General features: G+C 41.6%; 3 protein-coding genes across 3 annotated transcripts; 2 read left to right on the top strand and 1 right to left on the bottom strand.

Annotated features, from left to right (window-relative positions):
- Positions 1-10,039: 10,039 nt before the first annotated feature.
- Positions 10,040-11,990, top strand: LOC143620376 (uncharacterized). The gene is made up of 2 exons (XM_077092085.1): positions 10,040-11,616; positions 11,703-11,990. Exons 1-2 carry the CDS (start codon positions 10,147-10,149, stop codon positions 11,856-11,858), a joined length of 1,626 nt encoding a protein of 541 aa, XP_076948200.1. The 5' UTR covers positions 10,040-10,146; the 3' UTR covers positions 11,859-11,990.
- A 3,561-nt stretch (positions 11,991-15,551) lies between these two features.
- Positions 15,552-16,735, top strand: LOC143620207 (acid phosphatase 1-like). The gene is made up of 3 exons (XM_077091941.1): positions 15,552-16,037; positions 16,122-16,331; positions 16,448-16,735. Exons 1-3 carry the CDS (start codon positions 15,649-15,651, stop codon positions 16,623-16,625), a joined length of 777 nt encoding a protein of 258 aa, XP_076948056.1. The 5' UTR covers positions 15,552-15,648; the 3' UTR covers positions 16,626-16,735.
- Positions 16,736-18,208: 1,473 nt separating this feature from the next.
- LOC143620206 (protein PROTON GRADIENT REGULATION 5, chloroplastic-like) lies at positions 18,209-18,871 on the bottom strand. The gene is made up of 2 exons (XM_077091940.1): positions 18,466-18,871; positions 18,209-18,387 (listed from the first exon to the last, which is right to left on the bottom strand). The coding sequence occupies exons 1-2, from the start codon at positions 18,742-18,744 to the stop codon at positions 18,283-18,285; spliced, it is 384 nt and encodes a 127-aa protein (XP_076948055.1). The 5' UTR covers positions 18,745-18,871; the 3' UTR covers positions 18,209-18,282.
- Positions 18,872-19,803: the final 932 nt, after the last annotated feature.

The following is a 19,803-nucleotide window of genomic DNA, read 5'->3' as shown; positions in this document are numbered from 1 at the left end:
CCCAGTCCAATGTTCATCTCATGAATGTTTAATAAAGTGAGGTGAACTTTTGGACTTAAGCAAAGGGTTTTGAAAAGGGTTTAGTTTTAAGGTTTTCCATGGGGATTCTTCCCGCGGAAGTCCTTGTCACTTGCAGAAATTCCCGACTTTCCTGCTTGATCTTTGGGTATGATGCGGGTAGGTCTGTAACCTCCTCGCAAGTCAGGAGCGTTGAGTCCCACTTGTGTGGATTCTCCATGAGGTTTTGGTAGTTTTGAACATAGTGATCAATTATGTTAAAACCACCAATTCCATCCTGGAGCTTCAAACAATGTAGTTCTCGACGTTCCCGCTATGCGGGGATGTTATTTCCGTTTCCGCAAGCATTGCCCAGAAGATCCTCCTTGGTTTCAATTCCCTGCGGAGCGCTAGGTATGTGAAGGGTTTTGCCTTAACACTGTACCCGCGCTCGTCTTACGGTTACTTTACTTCCAAGGTATTCCTGGCGTCAATTCCCTGCGGGTGCTAGGTATGTGAAGGGTTTTGCCTTAACACTGTACCCGCACCCGTCTTATAGTTACTTGGTTGCCAAGGTATTCCTGGCGTCAATTCCCTGCAGGTGCTAAGTATGTGAAGGGTTTTGCCTTAACACTGTACCCGCACCCGTCTTATGGTTACTTGGTTGCCGAGGTATTCTTGGCTTCAATTCCCTGCAGGTGCTAAGTATGTGAAGGGTTTTGCCTTAACACTGTACCCGCACCCGTCTTATGGTTACTTGGTTGCCAAGGTAAGGGGTATTTTCCCGCTTACTTTTGAATCTTTTTGAATTTTGAAATTTGAAGAGTTGGTGAAAGGATAAGAACAGTCCAAACCTCTGAAACGTCGTGCGACGGTTTCTTCTAACTGTGTCAGGATGTGCAGGAAGTTATGGTGACGTGACAGTACTGTCATTCCAGACGCTTTTTCAGGCGCGTGGGCGCGATTTTTCGGGCGCGTGGCCGCGAAATTAATGGTACGCGTCCTTTCAACAGCTGTTGCCAGCTTGCTTTTTGCCACGTGTCATAGTTTCATTGCACCTTCGATTTCTCTCTCTTCCGCATTAAATTCATCGCATTAATTGCGATTAGTATATAAAGGGGGAGAGGGTTCTTTGTAATCCACACTTTCACTCTTCATCTTCAAAACGATTTCCGGCGAATACTCACCTTTCAGTCGAGCATTCTCTTGAAATCGTTTTCTTCTTTCATTTGCAAGATGTCTTCTCGTGATCTCGAATCTACAGCCCAGGGGGCTGGGGTGTTTGCCGATGACAAGAGTACTGCTGGCGAGTGCCAGTGTGCTCTGCCTGTCGATCTGTATCAGTACGTCGTCAGGAAGTTCATGCTCGAGTCTCTCGAGCCTGAGTTTCCTGAACCCCATCAGACGGTGTATGATGCCCCCAAAGGCAAGATCGGGGTATATGCTGCATTCTTTGTTTATGGGAATCTTAGGTTCCCATTGACAAAGTTTGTTTACCGTGTCCTTGAGAGGCACGGTGTGCACCTGACCGAGGTGCATCCGATGGCGATTGCCAAGATTCGCCACTTCGAGTGGGTGTGCCGGATTCTGGGCATTGAGCCCTATGTCGACCGCCTGATGACCTTCTACTCCTGGAGGTGCATCCAGGGGTGGTATACTCTGATAACCCGGATTAAGGGTTTGAAGATTTGCGCAACCGAGCGCAGTCTTCGCTCGTGGAAGCGGGAGTTCTTCTACATTTCCGCTCGCGCCATCCCCCTTGCCATGAAATTCAAGAATGGGAAAGCACTTCCCAGCCTTCACGCCTCCAACTACCAGGAGGCGGAATGGTTTTCGAAGATATCCCGAGTCCAATCTCCGGTTTACCGGTTTGCGGAGTCCGGGATGGTGATGCTGGGGATGAGCCGGGTGTGGAAGGATGCAGATGCGCAAAAGATCCCAATCGTCCTTGAATACGGTTCGAACTCTGTTCCTTACGGTATGCTCTGTTTCTTTTTGTTGATTTAGAATTTCTTCTAACTTCTTTCCTGTTTATTTCAGAGGGGAACGACTTGCAGTCGCTCATGTACCCGCGGGAGGCTGACGGTCCCGCTCGGATGGGTACTCGCGCTATAGACGAGAACGAGTTGCCCATCCTAGAACAAACGGCGGATCGGTTCGTGGAGGTCTACCCACTAGGCCACGAGATCCTAAGCGCCAGGCGGCCAGGTAAGGCGCTATTCAACCCTCGACCCCTCAATGTTGAAACCTCTGCTGGAATTCCTCTAATCGTATGTTCTGATGAGGAATCCGCAGATGGTCCTCCGTTGGTGCGGAAGAAGAAGGCTGCCGGAGGGAAGGGGAAGGAGAAGGTGGCCTCCACTGCCGATCCAGTGCCTCGGTCTGACTCAGAGGCCGAGAGCGAGGAGGTGGCGGGGAACCCCGGTGGTGATAAGACCACCGCTCCGGAGGCTGCGACTGTCACCTCCGGAGAGCCCCGGATGACAATGGTGAGCGGCATGAAGAGGCCGGCTCCATCGGGTTCAACCCCGCCTGTCCGTACATTTAGGCTCAAGAAAACCCGTAAGTACAAACTTCCTTTATCTTTAACTTCATAGCTTAATATCATTAACACTTATCTTCTTTGTGCAGGCGTGGATGTTGACGCATTCCAGGGTGGAGCGCAGAGGAGTACCCCTCCGCCCATGACGGTAGGCTTGGTCAGCCTACCTGAGGCGACGACCCAGGCGGCTGCGCCTGCGCCTGCTTCCACTGGTTCAGTTGCTCACTCCGTTGAGCCGACTGTTCCAGCTGTGATGACGTTACCGCCGGCTGTCAGTGCCATTTTTACCGCATCTTTCACTGAGCCGGCGGTTACTTTTGCTGCGGATTCCGCAGCGGCGACCGCGGCGGCTGTTACCATGCCGCCCCCGTCATCGGCCACGACGGCCGATCCTTCAGGTATGCCTGGGGCTTATCGCCAACCTCTGCCTCCTTCCCATCTGCCTGACCTCTTGGATGGATTTCCGTTGGGTTCAGGTGATGGGTTTGGCGGCTATCGGCCTGTTATTGACCCTACAGGTGCGTAGGGTTTTTTTGGCCCTTTTCATATTTTTATCATCTTTTCCTAACTGCTTTATGTTTTTTGCAGTGTCGGATTCCAATGAAGTGTATGTTCCACGATGGAACATCCGCCGAGGAACAACCCTTCGCACACCTGTGGAGTGCGTGGAGTGGGCTCGTCACGCTGCTCCCAGTGGTGCGTTGGGGGAAGCCATGGCTAGCTACCAGGAGGGTAGGCTAACCAATGAGCTGCTTTGTCGTGAAAACGACAAGTTAAAAGCAGCTCGTCTTCAAGAAGTAGCTCGGGCGCGGGCTGTCCGGGAGGAGAACGTAAAGCTTACCGCAGCTGCTGCGGAAAAGGAGAAGGCCTTCAAGGCCCTCGAGGTTGAAGTTCAGGCCCGGCTCGAGGCCCGTTCCAAGGCTGCCCAAGCTGTTAATGAACAGCTTCGGCTGGCTAAGGAAACTGCAAGGAACGCAACCGAGAGGGCCACCAAGGCTGAAGCTGTTGCTGAGCCTCTACGCGTGGAGAATGAAGAGCTTAAAGCCAAATTAGAGGCTCTCCAGCAGGCTCATGATGCCTTGGCGATGGAAGACGCCAAAAAGCTCCAGGAGATCTTGGACCAGAGGGGGGTGCTTGACCATACTGAGCGGAAGCTAAAGGGCGTCGAAGAGGCTGCGGCTAAAGAAGTGTTGCTTGCCAACCTCAACAAGAGTGAAGCCGAACGCGCCCGTAACGAAGCTCAAGCTGCCCTCCAAGAAGCTCTGGTTGCCAAGGAATGGCTTCTTCGAGAAGCGTTGTCTCAGGTATGCTTTTCATGTCTTTACACTTTTCTTTGTAAATAGAAAAGGTTCTGATACTTGTATATTTTCTTGTAGGTTGTGCATCGGGTCTTTGCTGATACGTCTTATAACGATGCTATGAGCGCAGCCCTCAACGCTTCTCACGAGGATGGGGAAAAGGCCGGCTTCCTGCTTGGTCTAAGGTTCGTTGAGAAAGGCATCCCGCCTTCCAACTTCCCTTTGTATAATGTTGATACTGAAGCTGTTTACGACCAAGCAGTGAATCAGTATGCCGCCTTCCCGCATCCGGTGGTGGAGAAGGTGAACCAAGTTGCTGCTGCTGATGATGGGCTAGCTATCCTTAAAGCTTTCCTTGAACTGCCACGCTCTACTGATGGTGCTGGTCCAAGTGGAAGTGGCCCTGAAGCCTGATCCTGAAGATCCCTTCCCACTGCTAGGATAGATTTAGCTTGTATAGATTTATTTTCTTGTATGCGGGTAGTTACCCGGCCATTCTTGTAATGAATATTATGAAATATAAATCTTTGTGCGGGTAAGACCGCTACTTTCTCTGGATTCCTTGCTTTATAAACGTTATATGACTTGCATACTTTAGTTTAAATTAGCAATTTTCCAAGTGTAGAATAAGTTAACCTTTGAACGTGGTAGATAATAGGTTGAAGTTTTGCTTCCTCTTTCGTGATTGTGCGGGTAGGACCGTCACTTGCACTTAGTAGGATGGCTAAACTTTACCTACGTCTGACCTGCGTGGAGGTTTTCCTCATCTTTTTGAAATTTCTAAGTATTTAGAATAAGTTAACCTTTGAACGTGGTAGATAATAGGTTGAAGTTTTGCTTCCTCTTTCGTGATTGTGCGGGTAGGACCGTCACTTGCACTTAGTAGGATGGCTAAACTTTACCTATATCTGACATGCGTGTAGGTTTTCCTCATCCTTTTGTTAGAAATTATCTTGAATAAGTTAACCGTTCGACGCGCGGTTGTCAATAGGTTTGGTTTCCTCTCATGATTTGTGCGGTTAGGACCGGCACTTTCATTTAGTTGACCAAAGTTTACCTATGACTGACCTGCGTGAAGGTTTGCCGTTTTTTGGGTTTATGCGGGTTTTGCCGCCTTCCCCACGCAACGACTTTCCCCGTAATTATGCGGTGAAAACCGGCATATTAGTGTTGAATAAATTAACCGTTCGACGCGCGGTTGTTAATAGGTTAGTGTTCAGTTTCCTCTATCATGATTCATGCGGATAGACCGGCACTTTCATTTAGTGGGATGACTGAACTTTTCCCCTTCAACTGACCTGCGTGAAGGTTTGCCGTTTTTTGGGTTTATGCGGGTCTTGTCGCCTTCCCCACGCAACGACTTTCCACGTAATTATGCGGTGAAAACCGGCATATTAGTGTTGAATAAATTAACCGTTCGACGCGCGGTTGTTAATAGGTTAGTGTTCAGTTTCCTCTATCATGATTCATGCGGATAGACCGGCACTTTCATTTAGTGGGATGACTGAACTTTTCCCCTTCAACTGACCTGCGTGATTTTTTGGGTTTATGCGGGTTTTGCCGCCTTCCCCACGCAACGACTTTCCACGTAATTATGCGGTGAAAACCGGCATATCCGTGTTGAATAAATTAACCGTTCGACGCGCGGTTGTTAATAGGTTAGTGTTCAGTTTCCTCTATCATGATTCATGCGGATAGACCGGCACTTTCATTTAGTGGGATGACTGAACTTTTCCCCTTCAACTGACCTGCGTGAAGGTTTGCCGTTTTTTGGGTTTATGCGGGTTTTGCCGCCTTCCCCACGCAACGACTTTCCACGTAATTATGCGGTGAAAACCGGCATATTAGTGTTGAATAAATTAACCGTTCGACGCGCGGTTGTTAATAGGTTAGTGTTCAGTTTCCTCTATCATGATTCATGCGGATAGACCGGCACTTTCATTTAGTGGGATGACTGAACTTTTCCCCTTCAACTGACCTGCGTGAAGGTTTGCCGTTTTTTGGGTTTATGCGGGTTTTGCCGCCTTCCCCATGCAACGACTTTCACACTTATGTATGCGGTGAAAACCGGCATCAGTGTTGATAGTTCATAAAGTATAAATGTAAAATCATCAGCGTCGATGTTCTAAGGAGAATCATTTCCATTAGAAGTGGCTCTGGGCCTTTACAAATTTGGAATTGATCTACATGCAAACTGTGTAATTGAGCTCCCTTCCATGTTGTTGGGATGGGAGTGCCATCGAGCCGATACCTGGTTCGGGATCTCGTTCTTTACGCAGCATGTAGTCTCCACATTGAAGCTGCAATTTTATTCGTGTTTTCCCCAGCTGGGGTTCTACACGCATCAGCCTGCTCAGCGTTCATTGCGCCACGAGGTGCGCGCGCGTCCCATCTCTGACAAATGCTTCAACCATATCCTTTACGTCTGTGCATTCTTCAGTGTTGTGGCCTTTTGTCATGTGGAAGTCACAGTATTTGCTCCGATCAGCGTTGGGACGATGTCGGATTATTGGAGCCTTTGGCCATGGGAGCTCCTCAGTGGCGAATATCTCGGTGACGCTTTTGGTGAGTGGCGTCCATCTGGAGTTCTGGTTCGACCGTACGTTATCCCTTCCGCCTAACCGATGTTGCAAGCCGGATGAGGTGTCAAAGTTTACCCTTGACTGCCAAATGCCTAGCTTCCGCTTTTTGTTTAATCGGGCGGTAAGGACGTTGTCTTCTCTTGTTTTCTGGGTGTAGAGGTTTGTGCTCTGTGGGAGATCTCTACCCAGTTGCTTCTCCGTTTACGCAAAGCGTTTTGCTGCTGTCATGATGGCATCCCATGTGGATGGCATGCCATCCTTTCCCGTTAAGGTGCGGATGAGCTCTGGGTCGTTCGCGCCCTGAATAAAAGCAGCGCGAACAAGATCTTCGCTAATGTTACCCAGACTTAGCTTCTTTGAGTTGAAGCGAGTGATGAAGTCTGGCAAAGATTCATCTTCCTCTCGAATGCATTTCAGGATTGTCCATTGCTCTTCGGTATACTTTCGTTGTTGGCTGAAGTGTTGGCTAAACTTCTGTTGGAAGTCTGCCCAGTCGTAGATGTGGTTGACCGGTAGACGATCGAACCACGCTCTAGCAGCCCCAACAAGCGTCATTTGGAACATATAACACCACGTAGGTTCCGTCCAACTACTGACGGTTGCCCCCGCTATGAATCTGTTCAAATGATCGTCTGGATCAGATATACCATCATAAGTGCCGATGTTGGACATCTGTTTGGCACTTTTTGGGGCGATTGCTTCCGCAATGTCCCTTGCAAATTTGGACGTTCCCGCATTTGCCACAGTTGGTCTGAATGTTTTGGAGAAGTCACGTGGATTTCCACCTGTGTTTTTTGGTTTGAAGGCTTCTCCAAAACGCCTTCTCGGTTGGGAGTCCGTTTCCTTACGCTTCCCTTTTGCCCTATGGCGAGGGTTCGCGTCGGTGTCGGATTCCTCCGAGTCATCGTCCAAGTATTCTTCGAATTCGTCAGCCTGTTGGACGGAACGCAAGCGTTCGTCCAACTCAGCTTGGAATTCCTTCTGACGTGCCTCCGCCCATGCCTTAATTTCATCGAGTGTTTGGCGGGGGAGTCTTGTTCGTTTCTCTAACTGGGTATCGGTGAATCCCAGTGAGCGATTATTTACTGCACTTGCCCCAGCTTGGGTAACTGGGGTAGTGTTCGTAAGATTTACTTCACTTGCCCCGGCTTGGGTAACCGGGGTAGTGTTTGTAAAGACTGTGTAGCAATTATTCCCCCCAGTAGCTGGGGTTGTGGTTACCGGAGTTTCCTTAACCATCTTTCCAGAAGTTTGAAAAAAACTGAAAAGAAATGAAGTTCTAGCTTTTACCCACGGATGGCGCCAATGAAGAAACACTAACCGGACCCCGGGCAGATTACGTGTAACCTGGGGGTTAGATAGATGTTTCCCACGAGGGGTTAGACCCAGAAAAGATGGTTCTTCTGATAACCTGCAAAACAGACACCGTGAGCTTGTCACTGAGAAGGGGGGGGGGGGTTCCTCCTTGTGACCACCCTCCGGCGTGAGAATCAGACTAGATTGCTCTTTAAATATAAATGTATATTAAGAGATTGCTAGAGCAGATATCAGGTATAATATGATGATAATATGATGGTAATGTGATAAGATATGATAAGATGAGATGATCATACCATTTGGGGTATTTATAGCCGAAGGTAGGTTTCCAAGGAGGTGTGGCCGGCTGAATAGTATTCCAGTTCCACCAACTGTGGCCTACGCACGTGCCCTGCTGGTAGTTGGTGGGTAGGCAGCGGCTGACAGTGACCAGGCCTGCTGTGTACTATTCCTTTTCCACCAACTGCCGGCTATGCACGTGGTATGACAGGAGTTGGTGAGTAGGCAGCGGCTAATAGTGACATACAGTACAGGAGCATGCTGCTCGCCATACTGTTGTCAATAAGCTGTCGTATCTTTAGTCGGATCTTTTGCCCATACCTCGTCAGGTACAGTACAGAAGATCTTCCCGTATCGTACGGACTGGCTTTTGGGCGGGAGTATTCCCCCTCCCGCCTTTGTGCGGGATTGTTCCCGGCTTTGCTCATTCCTTCAGGTGATACTGAGTGATTGAGAGCTAAGTGCCTTGTGCGTGTAGCCTTGCTGCGCGGGTGGCCTTCCCTGATGGCTTGTATCCGCAGCTGCGGGAACAGGCAGAGTCCTTCACCATTGGGAGGCATGTCCTGCGGGAACAGCTTGCGTACTGCGCGTAAGGACGTCACGTCTCTGAGCATGGTGGGTCCTGCGGATCCAGTTGGTTTCTGCGCAGACGTCCCTCTTCAGGGTGAGTCTTGCGGGTCCAACTGGGCTCTGCTGGGACCTACCTCTTCACACGCCAATTTTAAAGTTTGTTGAGTGTTTTTCGAAAAACCATACCTGTCGGCCCTCACTTATTTTTATTTAGTGAATTTATCATTATGTCCATAATGGAAGATACGAGAAGAAGTTATTATTATTGTTGTGAAGAAAGATGAATTAAATTTTATATACATGTGGGATGGTAAAAATAGCTTTTGACCAGCAAATTTGACCACATACTTGAAACACAGTAATGGGATCCAGAAGTCAGTCACATGTCTGAAGAAGTGTTGTCTCCCACCACTCTCTCTCTCCCTAGGACTCCTCTCACACTGCAAACAACAACAAAGAAATAAAAAAAAAAAGACTACACATGTCTTAGGTGGTTGCCATTGTTAACAACACCAACACCACTTTCTCTTCCTCTTTCCTCCACAAATTCAATTAGGGTTTCAAATTATTATTATTATTATTATTTTTTAGTAACAGCAACAAGAACAACAACAACATCTACATACATAGCCATAGGGGACCCACCACCATTTCCTCAAATAATACGTGGCTTACGCGCAATCTCTTTCTGGCTTCTGTTTGTTTGTTTGTTTATCCACCGGTGCTTATTAATTTCAACCTCATCCTATTGTCGTTGCAATTTGCATGTTTCCAACCGATTTGGTGAGGTCTTCTCTTCTCTTCAATATTATTATATTATTATTATTATTTGTTCCTGTTTATATACACACATACTAATTTTAATTATTCGTTATTTTGTCTTTTTTGTTTTGTGTGTAGACGGTTCCATTAATTATTTATCCGTTGGAGCTTTGATCTGTGTGTAGCTGCTGCTTTAAACAAATTTCCAATCTTTGGTATGTATGTATCTAAATATATGTTATAAAAATATATTTTTATTTAATTATTTTGTGTGGGTGGTTTCAAATTGCAATTTCTTTTGCTACAAATCAAATTTCAACCATCCATTGGTTTAAGGAATTAGAGTTTTGATGATCAAGTCATAAGTTTCAGTTCTTTTGGGTATTTGCTTGGATTTGCAGCATAATCTTTTTATTGGCATATAAATATATTGTTAATTAGAAATTTGGTATGCATATACTATAAACTCATTATTAGTTGATTTTTAGGTTTTACATTTAGTTATATTGCTTCTTGAATTGGAAATTCTTTTAATTATTAAGACTAGTATGTGACGTTTTGTGTGTATCTTAAATTCTTAAGCAATTCATGGTTTTCTTTTTCGTGTTGGTAACAAGTTGTATTATTGTTTATTTTGGTATTTCGTTTTGTTGTTTGCGATTCTCGTGTTAATAGTCTAACACTTAAATGCCTATGATAATTTTGTCAGCTTACTATTTACAATTCAAGACGCGCTGATTAATGTCAATTGAACATATGTAACGATTTTGGAATATCTCGTCGTATATCTTATTCAAAGATGATGGATGGTGCAATTGTTTGCAAAAGCAACGATTTTGAATCATCGAAAGAGGATTGTTTGTCTACGGTATTGGCAGGGGAGTCTTCAAGTATTAGAAGGTTACATATTAATGATGTTTCTACACAGAAGTTGTTTCTTCAGCAACTATCCGTCTTACAGAAGACGATTCCGAAGCAAATCATGACTCTTGAAGAAAAATACATTTGCCATTGCCTTGAATTAATAAATATGAGCTCCATGAGAGAAAATGTCAGCTTTTTTAATGATAGAGTTGGTTCAAGAGTAGTCTGCGGTGATGCTATGTTATTATTTTCATCTGGAGATGAAAATGTAGTCGTAAGCTCTTCTGTAAACCCGATTGTCGGTTCGATTACGGGAAGCACAAGCATGTTAAATCTTATGAACAGTACGTTGCTACGCCGGTTAGGTTCTTCTAAAAATAGTAATATTAATTATGAAAATCCGAGTCTGACGGAGGTTACCGACGTACAAATGAAAACAATAGTACCTGGAGATCAAGTTTTTCGACATGATCCCGTCCATCAACGGATTGTTTCATTCTCGAGCACAAACTCCACATCATCGTCATCGACATCTTCATCTTCGTCTTCAAGTGTTTACAATCACGGAATGCTCCATTGCTCATGGAACAACGGATCTCCGCGTTATGTTTTCTCTGTAGAGGACCAGAGAGAAGTGTACACAACAAATCTTTTGAAAACCGATTCTGGTTACGTTTACATGTTTTATTCTAAAAATAATGATGACGAGTCGGATCTCGTGGGTAAAATGAGAGTTTCTACCGCTTTCACATTGTGTCCACTTGGGACGGAAGTTATGGATACCGAGTTTATTTTATCTGCTACAGCCACGGGGCATCATAATGAACATCATAATGAAACGGGTATGAATACTCCAAACCATGTGGTTAAAAAGAGCACGGGTCTGACAAAGAAAGTGGCGAGTATTTTAAGAGGAAATCACACTTACAGGCAGAGGACCGCTTCTAAGTTTGACGGGTCGAGTGTACAACAAGACATGCTACATTCACATGAAGAATCGAATCAGTTTCCTGCAAATCTTGAGTTAGCCGCTATTGTTGTGAAAGATCATATTCCGTGTAAAAAGGTGGAAGTTGGAGGGTGGGGTTTAAAATTTCTCAAAGAACAAAAGGCTGCAGCTTTAGTGACACCGTCAGTCGCTTGTGAAGCTTGTAGACACAATAGCGATAATCATACGGTAAGTATGGATGTTGTCGTCCCAGCAGGGTTTCATGGTGGGCCCAGAACAAAACACGGAGGCCCATCTGGCCTTGTTAAGAGATGGAGAAGTGGTGGTGCTTGTGACTGTGGTGGCTGGGACGTCGGTTGTCCGCTAACTGTTCTTAGTTCCGGCCCGAATAATAAAGATGCGTTATACCAAGATGGTGTTTTTGGGAAGAGTAATAGATTTGAATTATATACACAGGTATGATCTCGTAAGCTGTTGCTTTAATCTTCTTGCATTGTTAGTTTGTTGTATAATTTTGATAAAAAATTAAAATTTGTTTTCAGGGAAGTGTGCCGGTTATAGAAGTGACAAATGTTCATGATGGTTTATATTATATCCATTACCAGTCAACACTGTCTGCATTGCAGCCTCTTTCGGTTGCTGTGGCGATAATTCATAGTCACAGTCCGACCCTGAAACCTAAATTATATAGAAAGTGAGTAGGATTAAGAGAAGAGAGAGTTAGTTATACTTGGATTGATTTGAGGTATATTATGTTGTTGGAAAGCAAAGCAGATTTGTAAATTGGATCTCTTGTTTGTATCAAAAGTTATCGTGTGAGTATAATCGAAACGTTTATTATTGCACTTTCTTCACCTTAGAAGATGATATTGATATTGATGGCATTGGCATGGTTTTAGTATTAAATGGGATGGTTATGCCTTTTGTTTCATGTTTTTGACTATTAATCTTTTTATTGGTCATGATTTTTACTATGAAATTGTATGAATACCGAACATCTCACGTATTTGAAGCTTACGTTTCGGCTAAGGTGAGATGTGGAGATGGTCCATGATCTTTTCTACTACAACTGCTCTTAAGGGGACCAAAGCTAACATTCTATTTAATATTATGGCCAACCAACAAATGAACCCATGTTACATGACTAGTTACAAATTTGGTTTTAAAAGGGACATGTGTGGTAAGGGAAATGCCTCTCAGAAGTTGATGTACAACGATTTAAACGTCAGCTTCAAACAAGATATCATCAAATCTTACATAATTGTTTTTTCAATAAAGTAGAAGATGATAGAACATTACTTGATAGAACATTATCTAGTACAATGTACATTTTTTAAGAGCATATTGTAACAATTATAAGTCGTATACGGATTCTCTCTCTTTCTTTTATTGGATTGTTGTTTTTCAAAACATGTTCAAAGGGCTTCTTGTCTAGTGATCTCATGTTATGATACAAAAGTGTCCCTCATAATTTGGAGAGTTCGAGTCACATGATGAACAAAAGGTATATATTTAAGTTATAATTACTAATCATTAGTGAGCGTGTGAGTTATTTCTTAAAAAAAGATGTTTAGTGATGTATATATTTAAGTTATAATTACATTCTAATCATGACAGTTTCATGTATGTAACCATGTGTGTATTTAACCATCATAATCATCATCATCGTACTCAGTATATCCCACCAATAGCAAAGCTATGGTAGGGTCTGAGGAGGGTAAGATGTAGACAGCCTTACCTCTACCCCGTAGGAATAGAGAGGTTGCTTCCGGTGAGACCCCCAGCTCGATGGTAGTTTTGCATCAAGCCTTGGACATAAGGCACATAACACTCAACCATTGGGACACCGGCCGATTGGTGCATGTACCCTTGTCTTTCGGCTATCAACGCTACCACATGATGCCTGATTAACCTTCCGCCACTTTTAACGTTATTTTCACGAGATTAGTAAAATAACGTCAAAATTAGTGCAATTTCACTTTAGCCCACCTGAGAGTTCACACATATACACATTATATGCGCGCACCCAAGCAGGGCATTATGTGTGTATTTAACCATTGTTGTTAAATAGGCGCGCTCATTTCAAGCCAAAACTATGTTGAAAACCATAAGAATTAAACAAACACGTAGAGATAGTGCTTCAATTAAAAAAAGTAAATTGAAAAAAAAGGTTCATCTATTGTCACATATTTAATTTTATTTTCTCTAAATTAGTTTTGTATGTATAGTGTATATGCACATATGCATTTTGATAAAAAGACTATAAATACAGTATTTTAAAAAAATCTTAAGCACATTATACAATAAACATGATTCTATTGAATAATAAAGTGACAATGGTTGACATAGTCAACATATTATTAATTATGAAATGACACCCATGTTTTCAAGTTTTGTTGAAATGACACATTAGACTCTTCGTTATCGGCGCGGATGGAGGATTTTTTTGGGCGCCGAGGGCGGCGAACACCGCAGGGGGCGCGGACGGATGGTGGGGGCGAGGGTGGGCTCCTTTGAACGGCCGGTGCGGTTGAACAAATTGGTGGGGCCCTCACTTTCCTCTCTCAACCTCTCACACACATACATATATGATATATATGTATATATTTATATATATGGGCGTCAATTGGCATTAAACCATAGCGGGATATTATTGGTTGGGGGCTTCGAAGCCCCCGGTGGTTACGTGGCGCTGACGTGGCACTGGGGAGGGGCTTCGAAGCCCCTCAACATAGAGGACAACCTTAGATGTCAAGTAGGTGTCTTGTGTGGCCCCAATTCTCATCAACAACTAGAGGTGAATAAAATACGGATTGATGGTTTCATCCCGAATCAAACATTTTCTTAATCGAGCTTGGACCTGACCCGAATTGTAGAGTTGTGACTGGTTTGAAAACTCTCATTGAGACCGATTAAACCCAAACCAACGTTGGCTTTCCCTTATAAACCGGTTTCAAGCAAACCCAGGTTGGGCCTAACCCGAACCACGTTAGGCCCCAAACCCGATTTATGCACCTCTTAACTCTCCAAGACTCCTTTTGAGTCCTAACGAGTAACGACCACAACAATCATATAAAGATGAAAAATGGGCCAGTCCACTGGGCCACATCGAGCCCATAATCCCCATCTTCAATGTCTGATTTACTTTTCATAGTTAACGACTAAACATTTGTGAACAACTGTGTTCAGGACGAGGAGGTTATGTGGGCAGTGGCGTAGCCAGAAATTTATTCCTACGGGTTCAGAAAATTTCGAGGGACAGACGACCGATTGTTTATCACTTAGACAAAATTTATTCCTTTCGTTACTGAAATTTCTACGGGTTCGATTTTAAAATACACTAATATGTAACACTAAAACAAAATTTTGTACGGGTGACATGGCATGGCTACTGTCAAGAAAGGCAAGCCTGATCTTCATAAAAAGGTCATGCCGGCGGCTGTTATTGTCAGACAACGCAAGTCGTGGCACCGAAAGGAGGGTGTTTTCATGTACTTTGAAGGTTACATATACTATACTCACTTTTATCTTGTTTATGTGTTTGGTTAAAATGAGTGTTAGTAATTAAGTGTTTGTTGCACCTATAAACTTCAATGTGGTTGCTTCTTTAAAAATGATTTTTATGTGTTAGACATAATTTATGTACATTATTTGTCAGTATTGTTGCTTGTTTATATGATTTAACAGGTATAATGTTACATATCTAAATGCTTGTCATGCTCACATTTGGATAGTATAGACTTGAATGGACCATGTTTAGTAAATTTTTGTTTTTGTTTTAACATTTTTGGCCAATTAATACTAGTAATTAATGATATGATACTCTTTAGCTAGAATTTGGTTAGGTATTTTTTTGTTATAGCATGGCTCTTAAATTTGTTTTGCTGAAAAAAATAACAAGATAGGTTCATATATAACTATAGGTTATGGCTGTGCTTATGTTTTTCAAGCTCATATACGTACTACTCCTTGCAGCTAATGTCATTGTTTAAGTTGTTTCCCTTTGTAAAACACCACTTTCTTTTTCATTAAGTACAACGAATTTTGGACCTTTAGTTAACCCTCTCGGCCATATTCGCTTCATCGCTTGGACATTTTGTTTATTGTTTGTCATCTATTGTCCAGTTTACATGGAGAAGACTATATATATTTAAAGAAAGGTCTTTGCTGCATCTATATGCCATTTGATGGATAATGAAATTGTTGAGCTGGAAAACATTACATTATTTGGTCAAATGTTTAATTGAGGGCACGATGTTTGAGTTGACAATGTTATAATATTTAGTAACGTGCCTCCAGCTTGTCAAAATAAATACAAATAGACATTCTTTATTATCCATTTCTTGTACAACCAATCAATTATCTGATTAATTATCTAATCATCAACACTCGTGTGACCCCACCTTTCTAATTAAATAACAATAACTTAAGCCTATTTAAACTAAACTCATTCTCCATGTCATTTAGAGAGATCTTTGTCACTAAAAAATGGCCAGATGCAGTCTGTTGTTAGCCACATTGTTCCTTGCCGGCGTGTTAACAACATCGGCTGCAGACTGGAACATCATGAACCAGAGGACGAGGACAAAGTCTGGTCTCCAAATAACCTTAAAGAACTTTTGTGAGGGCTGGAGAATGAATGTTGAGTTGAACAACATTCGCGATTTCTCAGTCGTTCCATCCGAATGTACTAGTTACATTGGAAAGTACATGACCGGGACCCAATACAAGGCTGACTCAGAAGCCACCATAGATGAATGTTCGGTATACCTCAACACCCTTTGCGATCTAAAGAATGATGGCAAAGATGCTTGGATCTTTGACATTGATGACACCTTGTTATCAACCGTCCCTTACTACAAGAAACATGATTACGGGTAAGTTAGTATCTTAATCTCATCATCATTAACATCTTCATCATCATAAAAGTTTACTAACAATCAACAAGTTTTAATTTTTAGTGGGGAGACATTGAATGTGACTGGTCTTGAAGAATGGATGAGCAAAGGGAAGGCGACCGCTATCGAGTGTAGTTTAAACTTGTACCATGATATTAAGAAAAAAGGAATACAAATCTTTTTGGTTTCTTCTAGAAGAGAACATTTAAGATCTGCCACTATTGACAATCTTGTTGATGTTGGATTCTATGGTTGGAAGAGTCTTTATCTAAGGTATGCAAACTTTATGTCTTTTACATACACACATTCGCATGTGTATGTCTTGATGATTTGATTTAATTTGATTTGATTACCTACTTAAGAATTTGTGTTTGGTGTTATCGAATCAGGAGCGAGGAAGACGAATGTAAAACGGTTCAAGAATACAAGGCGGGTGTAAGGAACAAGTTGATCAAAAATGGTTACCGTATTTGGGGAATATTGGGAGACCAATGGAGTAGTATTAGAGGATTCCCAACTGCTAGAAGGACATTTAAGCTCCCAAATTCTCTTTACTATGTTGCTTAAACATCTTCCTTCACTTGTTTTTGCATGCAATCCAAAGCAATTGGCTTTTTTGGTTTGTTTCCAAATTTGTATTTTGTATTTTTGTGATGTGATCTTATGTTTGGATGGATTGAATAAAATGAGAATGGACATTTGATTTCTTTAATTAGACATTGGTTTTAGTTTTTGGTGAAAATGTAGTTAGTGTTAGTGGATGCCCTAAGATGAATATAAGAATTGGGTTGTACATGTTGTGTTGTATGTGGCTTTGATAACTTCACATTTAGTATTGAAAACCAAGAGCTACACTAATGTAGAAATTGATGTTGGTTATTAAAAACAACAATTTTTACAATTTTGTTGACGTACGAGAACTACAATTTTCACGTTTAATGATGTGCGTACATTAGTTGGGTAAATGTTTAGTTAAAAATACTTAGGACACAATTTAATATCTAGTTTAAGACGGGAAAGATTGAATTTTTGGTGACCCCTTTGTCTACATAACCCTGAAGACACATTAAAACTTAAACACAAAAGACATGGCCTACATTATTCTATAACCAAAATGTAAGACTCAACTCAAAAGGAATCACAAATCTATGTTTGCGAGAAGCACATAGTTATGTCTTGGGAGAGTGAAATGTAAACACACCGTACATTTATCCTAGAGAATAGAAATATATTTATAGCGAGACAAGAGCTCCAAAAATGATATATGAACAAGAAATATTTTTTAGAAATTATGTATCTAAATAACAAAAACAATATATGCATGAAAAAATATTGCATTAGTAAATAGTAAGTTACCAATAACATAAAATAAAAAAAATAAGAAATCGTAGGCATAGCTACATCAAAACTGTACCCTCCCCATAAAGTCACTTAACCCTAATCCCATTTCTCCATAATTTCCTATTCTCGATCATGTTTGGAGAAAACTGAAAGTCTAGTAAATCTTGTCTAATCCGCTTATCCCAAGTTATTACTCTATATATGACTTTAGAAGTCTAAAACTATATGTATAAAAGGACGAGTCATATTTCTTAAATGAAGGAAAGATCACTTTAATACCGATCTTTTATAAAGCTCAAGTAATATTATATAACTTCGAATAAATTTATAAAATAGGAATGAAAAAATAGTCATTGTAATCGAAAATAATGTTACGGAGTAATTGAACGCATCATTGGTCGTGAGTTGCGATTGATTGCCTAATGAGTCGAAGGCGGACGAAACTAAAGGACCCTAATTATAAGCAAGAGGGATCGGTTGGCCTTCAAACACCACACGGGCCAGTGACATTAAGCTTAACTTAATCATATCCAATAATATTATACTTGAGAAATTAAAATTCAACTTCTTTGCTTTGTTATATTGAGCCACAATTCATAAACCTAATTGGGCGGACAACATAATAGCCTGTTGGCCCTGTCCTCCTCTGTCTTCGTTCCAAAATCACCGAAATGAGTAAAACCATATACCGAACATAAACAAGATTCACTTGTTACATTCAATACCACTTTTTTTTTTTTTTTTTGGTTTTATTCACAAGCAAATGACACAATTATCCGTATTATATTGGTCTATGTTATAGCAAAGAAACTGTTGAGTTGAGAAGATATTACAATTAAGATGAGAAATCTTGATACAAACTACATGTGTGTTGTGTATAAATTTAAGCCAAAAACCCGAGCTTTTCTCCATTTTTTTTGGCCAGACGAATGAGGCCTTGCTTTTGCTTTGTATCCGCGCCTATGGTTTTACAAAACTCGTTGATTACCTGAAACAAAATTACATTGAATTAAAGTTCGTTTTTGAAATCAATCATACATGTATTGTCGTTCAGACAAGTGTGTACCTGTGAGTGTAACGCAATTGCTTTTCCTCTAAGCTGGTTGAAACGTTTTTTGCCAACGATATTACGTGTGACAACCACCAATGGAGCAAAAACCCCTTTACCTTCATTCACATTTCCCATCATCGGTCCATAACGTAACGGTTTCCCAACTTTGACCCATGTTGGTGCAACGGAGCTCTTAGCCAGCATGGCGGAATAGTCTTCACCGGCTATGGAGGTTCCCCAACTTCCATGGAAGGAAGAAGAAAGCACGGTCGCAGAGATTGATGAAGTTGCCATTGAAGTGTGAGGTAAGATATGTGTGTTGATAGGTTTATGTATATACGAGGTTTTAGAATTCTTGAGAGCCACATGTACTTTGGTGGCTTATAATTTAGGTTGATTTTGTTGTGTACTTGTTTTAAATTCAATGGTATATGACTATATTCTCTTCCCTCTTGGTGGTACTAGTACCACTTGTTTTTTATTTCATGAAAATATTATTAGTTTCTCCTATGTTTATTTTGTTGTAATTACCAATAACCATTCAAGAATATAGAAACAATACATGGCCAATAATATTAACATTTATTCTTTTTTTTTTCTTGTCTTTTTTAAAATGTGATTGAATTTATCTACAAATAACCTTCAAACTACTTGCAACGTGCAAGCAAAACAAATGTATTTAATGTGGGAAGATGCTCTTTAGCTTGCACTGTAGATACTAGATAGTGACAGGTTAAGGGGTTTTTGGTCTTCCTTAAAAGATGTAAACCTCATACATGTTCTTCTAGTTTCAATGTAATGAATGATATGTGATGTACATGTTCGGATGTTCCTCTAGCTTCATTTAATGACACATTTTGTTGATTTAATTCATACCAATCGCATATTCTTCTTGTTTTGTCCTGCTTGTAGAGTTGTAGTGAAGCTGATGACGAGGCTCGCATATGTAACATATTGTAGATCTTCAGGAGACGAGTGTACCTTTTAAACTAACCAAACCAACACAGGTTGCTTTATACATACAATAGAACGGATGACACCTACAATTGCTTGGATTTCTTTAACCTGATGTCTGAATTTTATATTTGGGTCACTTCAGTCGCATAAATAAAATACAATGCAAAAATAGATGCATATCAAATAATTAATAAAAGTATGATATCATTCGATAAAGAAAATGAACATTACAATCTATATTTTCAATATTTGTTCACACATATAATGTATATATGTGTGAACCCTCGGGTAGGCAAAAGTGAAATTGCACTAATTTTGACGTTATTTTGCTTAGTTCGTGAAAATAATGTTAAAAGTGACGGAAGGTTAATCAGGCATCATGTGGTGGCGTTGATA

The sequence above is a fragment of the Bidens hawaiensis genome, unplaced genomic scaffold, assembly GCF_021521415.1.
Source record: "Bidens hawaiensis isolate Kalapana, Puna unplaced genomic scaffold, B.hawaiensis_p1.1 tig00002553_1, whole genome shotgun sequence".
Lineage (NCBI taxonomy): Eukaryota > Viridiplantae > Streptophyta > Magnoliopsida > Asterales > Asteraceae > Bidens > Bidens hawaiensis.
This window is presented reverse-complemented; position numbering and strand designations above follow the sequence as displayed.